Genomic DNA, 7,741 nt, shown 5'->3' with positions numbered 1-7,741 from the left:
CTCTGCTGGTTAGTAACACAACAATATCCTTAACACCAAGGATTGGGAGTTGTAGGTCAAGGACTATCTGTATTAGCAGACTGATGCAGAAACCTGTAAACCAATCAGGTCACTGCTTATGGAATCACCTGTCTCTGGATTCATACCAGAATGGAGATTTTACAGTATCCTTCCCCTGCCACACCCACCATGCCACGCCCACCAAGCCACACCCACAGAACCGATAGTAAAAAAAATTGAAACCCACCACTGGTATGTATGTATGTGTATATGTATATATTTAAATATACATATACTATTAATAAATATATATTAAATATATATTTTCATGCTAACTTCCTGGGTTCCTGGTAAGTTTCTCCCTTTTTACTTACTGCCTAGTGATTATCTAGTAATTGTGATTTTTCTTAAGAGGCCAATGACCACATCTTGGTATCACAGAGTGCAACATCCTGATTAGGCAAAAGGCAGAGTATGTGTGCATGTTTTAAACTTTCTTTTTCATGTCAGAAGCAAAAGCTTTTCATGTTTTTTACAGGAGAGTGATTCCTCACCTGCTATGCTGGCACTGAACTCCGTGCTTTAGAGAAAAACTCCTCTGAATATTTCCGTTCAGTCTCTATTTCCAGGTGTATCAAATTCTAGAGGCAATTCTTTGAACATTGTGACACATGATGGATGAGCGGACTTTCCTTCTGTTGATGAACTCTGTTAACCTCATCTAACTGGGAATCAGTTACATTTTCTCTGCAGATTCTGCTATCCCCAATCATTTTATCCTTCAATTACACAATAATCTTTCACTCACCAACTTTTAAGATCTTGGACAATCACTTTCAGACATGACATACCATATTTTTCGGAGTATAAGACGCACCAGAGTATAAGACGCACCTACCTTTTTTGGTGAGGAAAGGAAGAAAAAGAAATCTCCCTCTGCCTCTGAGCTATTTTGCCTCGTTGCAGCAAACAGCAAACAGCCTGCTTTACTTTCATTTTCGTTTTCAGCATAGCTTGATTAGCACAAGGGGGAAAGAAATCTGCTTCAGCAATTTACTTCTTTGCAGCAAGCAGCAGAGGCCCGCACAAAACAGCTGAAAGCAAAACAGCTGAGAGTCAGGGGTGGGGTGGGGCTACATTAGGTGTATAAGACGCACCTATATTTTCACCCCCTCGGGGGGGGGAAGGTGCATCTTATACTCTGAAAAATACAGTACATAATTTTGGAAGGTTTAATCTGATCTGATACAATAATAGACTTTGTTTTGGTAGCTATATATTTCTGTGTTTGATATTTTATTATTAAAATCTTCCATACTTATATCTTCATAATCTTATTAGTCTCAATTGACTTTTTTTGGTTTCCAACCTTTAGCAAGAAGATAAGAGATATAGGAGCAAATGTTGATGATAAAACTTTTCAGATGAGACCAATCCTGTTGAAATAAAATTTCCTTTACATAAGAGCTACCTAGGTTGTGGGCAGTTTCCTCTTCCTTCTGCTGGTTATTACCTTGTAAAAACAGGAAACAAATCATCATAGAACTTCATGCTCACAATGATTAGGCAAGACACAGAATATATCTAGTTGTGTCACACTTTAGCAAGATGTGCTTTTCTGTCCCAGAATAGAATAGATCTTCAAAACATCTGCTTATGATCTCCTGCTACACTGGCGTTTAATCCTGTGAATTTTCAACAGCACATCTGACAGGTTCTCCTTGACGTATGTTAGATTTTTGACATTATAAATAAGATCTATTATGTTTGGAAATTACTATTCTTCATCTATCGAACTATAATTAACCTAAAGAAGACTTAAAACCCATCAGGTTTTCTCTACAACTTGACCATCATCAATCTTTCCAGAAATCAATTATATGACATAGTAATCTCTCCAAATCTGATGTACCAATTGTTTGAGAAAGGTAAGATGTTTGGTAGATCTTAGACTTAAGCAAATGCAATAATATTCATCTACTTATCCAGTAATTTCTGCACCTGATTTTTCCGAATAAAATGGTGTTTGTTTGTTGTTTGTTTGTTTTTGTTTTGTTTTGTTTTTGACATTTATACATTGGTAGTTATGGAAATCTCAATTGTCCTCTTGGGGATTAATTTTCCAATGTATTGTTAGCCATAAAAATAGAACAGTCACAAACAATTAAAGGATCAGAAACACACAATTTTAATGGTCCTGATGTAAATATAAGAGATGCTCCAACATTTCTCCTTTTAGCTCACCCATTTTTCAACTAATTTGCCACTTATTTCCATGATGAAGTTCTCTCTCTGTGACTTTGTATGAAGTTCTCAATCTGTCCTGGGAATTTTTCATGCATTGCTGCCATCCAGGGCTGTAAATTGAAATTTAAGCTTACTTAAATGTATACTTTGCACTATTTCTGGTTTGGAATTGGGTATCTCTAATAATCAAACTTCAATTGATTTGAAAATTTCTCCCTCTCTCTCTCTCCCTCCCTCCCTCCCCCCCTCTCTCTCCTCACTGTGAGACCACAACACAGTGTGGTCACATTTCTCAAATATGCAAGTTCTCCTTTTTCTAACAACCCACACTCAAGGCATCATGGCACAAAACCTTCCATAGTTACAATTGGGGGTGGAGGGGGGTGTTATCAAATTTTGGCAGGGGATATAAGATGTGAGAATGTTTGCACAAGTTTGGAAGACCGACCATTTGCCAACCGACCAACAGATAATACAAAAAATATATGCGTGTGCGGAATCAGATCAACTAACACTGAAATTAAAGGATAAGGAAAGCTCAAAGTATTTTAAGGTATGGGACAAGTGGTACGATTGGATTAAGCGAAAAGAAAGTGGATAAGGATATACATAGTAAAGTATAAAGATAATCTTGAAATTAAGAACTGATAATTGGGAGTGTACTTCCATGCTTATTTCATATAAATACCAACAATGACTTCACCGTCATGAGGATGAATGTGGGACTAAGTTATGAAATATATAATGTGTAGAGGAGAAGAATATATATATAGATATGTAAAAGAATAGAAATGAAATGTCAATTATAAGATATGATCTATGTATATGAATATTTTATTATGGTTTTAATTGTTTTTATAATTGTTTGATAATTTAATAAAGTTTGTAAAAAAAAAAAGATGTAAGAATGGTAGGATGGCAAGACTGTAATTTGATACACATCTTTACAAACTAGCAGCCACAACACAGCTGCCCCTCATAGCAGCTGCTTGGATATATTTCCAAACCATCTAATACCACCCCATAGCAAAAAATAAGAACATAAATGCATGACCATACTAATATCATATGCAATAGCATATAATTCTCTTGGATTGTTCGTTTTTATTAATAACATTTAACTTAGTTTATCATATGGAATTTTGAATGACCTGTGAATGAGGTCTGGGGCAGTGGTGAGTTGCTACTGGTTCTCCCCGGTTTTTGCGAACCGGTAGTGGAAATTTTGAGTAGTTCAGGGAACTAGTAAATACCACCTCTGCCTGGCCCCACCCCCCAATCTATTCGCTGCCTCCCAAGTCCCAGCTGATCAGCTAGAAGGAAAAAATCAGGGCTCACTTGACAAAGAAGAGGGGGAAAAAAACAAGACACCGTAGCTTTAAATTGAGAAGCCAAGAAGCCTCCCAACTGATCGGCTAGAAGCTTTTTTTTCTGAAGCTCTTTTTCAGAGGCTGTCAGAGGCAGAAAAATAAGTTTTTTTTCTGAAACAGTTTCAGCAGTTTCAGAGGCAGAAAAAAAAGCAAGGCACAGAGCTCACAACCAACGAACCTGTTGCTAAAATTCACCTCTGGAAACAGCTGATTGGGGGTATTCTGGGAGGCCGATCTAACCACCAATCAGCTTTTTTAATTATGTTCCTCCCCAAAAACTAAGGTGCGTCTTATACTCCGAAAAATATGGTAGCTTGATCCTATGATTGAGGAATTATTGAATCCACTTTTCTTTCTTATCTTTAACAGGAACTTCCATTCCAAAAGAAGAGATTTTGGAGCATTACGAAAGTCCCTTGATGAATCTCAGCCTGGCAAACATGAATGCTACAATAGAGCATTTTGACTCGAATAGTAACAATTATTCCAAAGAAAACCAAACTGTCATATCCTCAGTCAGCTTAATCATCTGCTGTATGGGACTCCCATTGAATGGAATTGTCATCTGGCTACTCGGCTTTCAGATTAAGAGGAACCCTTTCATCATGTTGATTCTGAATTTAGCTATTTCTGACTTTGGGTTTATCATATTTGCGGCTATATATTCAATTAGTAATTTTATAGATCCACCATTTCAAAGTTGGGTGATATTCTATTTGTTCGATGTCATGTATATCAGTGGCCTGTTTCTTCTGACAGTCATCAGCATTGACCGGTGTGTTGCTGTTCTCTTCCCAATGTGGTATCACTGTTCTCGGCCAAAGTATTTATCCCCTGTGGTATGTGCCCTTCTCTGGCTCTTTTCTTTCCTACTTGTTGGAATTGGCAGCAATCACAAGAATTTAGTTTTTTCTTATGTTCCCTGGGATCTCGATTGGATTGTGACTGCTGTGCTTTGCCTTCCATTGATCACAATCTCTACTCTGATCCTATTCATCAAAATATGCCTTAAATCCGAACAAGTCAAACGGGGGAAACTTTTAGTGATGATCTTAATTACTCTTCTCTGTTTCCTTATTCTTACCCTTCCACTATATAGTTATTTGTTCATTACTCTTTTTCTTGGCACCAATTATACCTCACTCAGTCTTCAATTTCTTTTATATCATAATCTCTGTGCTTGCCTAAACAGTAGCATTAACCCAGTGATCTATTTTCTGGTTGGGAGAAAGAAACAAGCTCAGGCCAAGGAGACTATGAAGACCATTTTTCAAAGAGTCTTCAAAGAAGATGAAGTTCCTGGAATCAGATAGAAGTTTACAAACACAGTTTTAAGTTGATTGCTTCCTGTTATTTTCACCCAGTTAAAAGTGGGTGAAAATCACATTGTCCAATAGAGGTGCTGGCTGGTTGCTTGGTTACTTTCTCCTCCTCCTCCTCCTTCCAGTTGAAACGTCCTTGGTTCTCACAAGAAAACTTTTTAATTTTGGCTACAAAACTTCCAGCTATCTATTTTCCTCCCCCCCTTCCCATCCAGTGGCAACCCTGAAGCTGTAAAGATGGACATAGTCAGATTCACTTCATTGGGTTGAAGTGAACCCAATTCATGACATGAGTGTTGTATGTTATGATTTATCGTTGACATGAGTGTTGTATGTTATGATTTATGATGAATGAATTTTATGATGATTATGATCATGATTTATCACGTTGCTTGTATGTATGCTGAGAGCTTTTACACCGGAGACAAATTCCTTGTGTGTCCATTCACACTTGGCCAATAAAGAATTTTATTATTATCTATTATGTTACAGGAGTTCATCTTGAAGATTGGGGAAATATGTGGAAAGCATTTGTTTTCCCTCTATGCTATTCAGTACCGTAACTGAAACTGTTTTGCAATTGAGATCCATGATATAGAGCTATATCTTAGGGATAGTGCTGAGAATTGGATCCTGCATTCACAATCAAATGTATGTAGACTGTGTGAAGAGTAAGTGGAAGTAACAGGATTCGTTTTTCAGTAGACATCAATGAGATTAAACTTTACAGCTGTACTCTTATATCTGGGCTTCAGTCTCCTTCAACCAGGGGTGAAATGCTCCCAGTTCGGACCAGATCGCCCAATCCGGTAGCGATGGAGGCGGGTGGTTCGGAGAACTGGTAGCAAAAATCCCTGCTCCACCCGCATACCCAGCTGAGCCGCCCAATCATCAGAGGCTTTTTTTTTTTTACTTTTAAAAGCTTTTTTTCTACAGCCTCTTTGGCCAAAAAAATGCTTTTAAAAGTAAAAAAAAAAAAGCCTCTGATGATTGGACGGCTCAGCTGGGATCCTCAAAGGCTTTTAAAAGCCTTTTTTTCTTTTAAAAGCCTCTGATGATTCAAGCTGAGTTGCCTGATCGGAAGAGGCTTTTTTTCTTTTAAAAGCCTCTGACAATCCAAGCTGAGTTGCCTGATCGTCAGAGGCATTTAAAAGAAAAAGAGCCTATGCCAATCAGGCAACTCAGCTTGGATCGTCTAGAGCCTTTTGAAAGCATTTTTTAACAACTTCTTTGCAAAGAGGTTGTAGAAAAAATGGTTTTAAAAGTAAAAATAAAAAAAAATGGCCATGCCCACCCAGTCACATTACCCCCCCACCAAGCCACGCCCACAGAACCGGTAGTAACAAATTTTAGATTTCACCACTGCCTTCAACATGTTGATTCTGGCTCCTGAGTATACTAAGAGCATAGACTTCCAGCTGTCAAGGTTCTGACTGATAAACCCAACTGAAGCAAGCATGTTTGAAACCTTCAGAAGTCTGAATGCAACACTTTATTGAGTGCATCATTTCAGCACTGATGAAGGCAAAACCAGCTCTACCTAATTCCCATGCAAACCCACATAGTTACAATATGGATTTCCCCCTCTCCCTATTAGTGCAGCTCACATTGTCCAATTGAGTGTCATTGCTTTGATATTTATTTATTTATTTATTTATTTATTTATTTATTTATTTATTTATTTATTTATTTATTTATTATATTTCTATACCGCCTTTCTCCCGTAGGACTCAAGGCGGTGTACAGTCAAGAAAAATATAGACACACAAACATCATAAAATTGCTAATTAAAATTATTACTTAGTTTGGTCAATTATGGTCGATATGAGAAAGTGTCTCTGGGGTTGGCAAATATCTGCCGAGTGTCCTTGGTTCTCACAGTTCTTCTTCTTGAAGTCTGGAGCCTGCATTCCATCTCACCCTCCCCTTCCCCCTAGATCTTTGGCAAGTTGAGGAGTGATCATGATGGCAGCAGCAAAAGTATGCTTCAAGATAGACACCACCATCCTGAAGTGATGTTGTGGAGAGAACTGTCCAGGATAGCTTATTTTCAGCTGCCTTGGGAAGTCTTTTACAGTCTTGGTGACTGTAAAAGTCCCTTTATCTTCTGGATCATTGGCCCCCATGGAAAGGGCTCGCAACTTGGATGTCTTCCTGGATTCACGGCTGTCTTTAGAAGAGCACTTGATGGCCGTGACTGGGAGGATTTTTCATCAGGTTCGCCTGATCCACCAGTTGCGTCCCTTTCTAGATCGGGACTCCCTATGCACGGTCACTCATGCCCTCGTCACCTCCCGTCTGGACTATTGTAATGCTCTCTACATGGGGCTCCCCTTGAGGAGCACTCGGAGGCTCCAACTAGCGCAGAGTGTGGCCGCGCGGGTGGTAATGGGAGCGACGTGGCGCTCCCATGTAACACCTCTCCTGCGCGAGCTGCATTGGCTCCCGGTGGTCTTCCGAGTGCACTTCAAGGTCTTGGTTATCCCCTTTAGAGCGCTCCATGGCTTAGGACATGGTTATTTATGGGACCGCCTGCTACCACCAATAGCCTCCCACCGACCAGTACGCTCCCATAGAGAGGGGGAGAGCCTTCTCTGTGGGGGCACCTACTATCTGGAACGAGCTCCCCCCAGAGATACGGAGGATCCCGGATCTGCGTACCTTCCATCGTGCGCTCAAGATGTTCTTATTTCATCAAGCTGGCCTGACCTAAGTCTTTCCCCTTTTTAAATGGAAATTTTAAATTTGGTTTTAAATTATTGGGGTTTTAAATTTTCAGCCGAATTATTTAATTCGTTTTAC

At 39.1% G+C, this 7,741-nt stretch overlaps 1 protein-coding gene across 1 annotated transcript; it reads left to right on the top strand.

Moving 5' to 3' along the window:
- The first annotated feature begins 4,345 nt into the window (after positions 1-4,345).
- On the top strand, positions 4,346-4,930 carry LOC139314336 (mas-related G-protein coupled receptor member H-like). Its single transcript, XM_070939929.1, has one exon. The coding sequence runs from the start codon at positions 4,346-4,348 to the stop codon at positions 4,928-4,930; it is 585 nt and encodes a 194-aa protein (XP_070796030.1).
- The last annotated feature ends 2,811 nt before the right edge of the window (positions 4,931-7,741 follow it).

This window comes from Pituophis catenifer, unplaced genomic scaffold (genome assembly GCF_029215685.1).
Source record: "Pituophis catenifer annectens isolate HBS135680 unplaced genomic scaffold, rPitCat1.0.hap2 SCAF_3, whole genome shotgun sequence".
In the NCBI taxonomy this organism is placed as follows: domain Eukaryota; kingdom Metazoa; phylum Chordata; class Lepidosauria; order Squamata; family Colubridae; genus Pituophis; species Pituophis catenifer.
The sequence above is the reverse complement of the archived record's forward strand: the minus strand, read 5'-3'. Positions and strand labels throughout refer to the sequence as shown.

Coding starts and splice junctions, on each gene's coding strand:
- LOC139314336 (XM_070939929.1), top strand. CDS start 4,346: ATGTATATCAGTGGCCTGTTTCTTCTGACAGTCATCAGCATTGACCGG.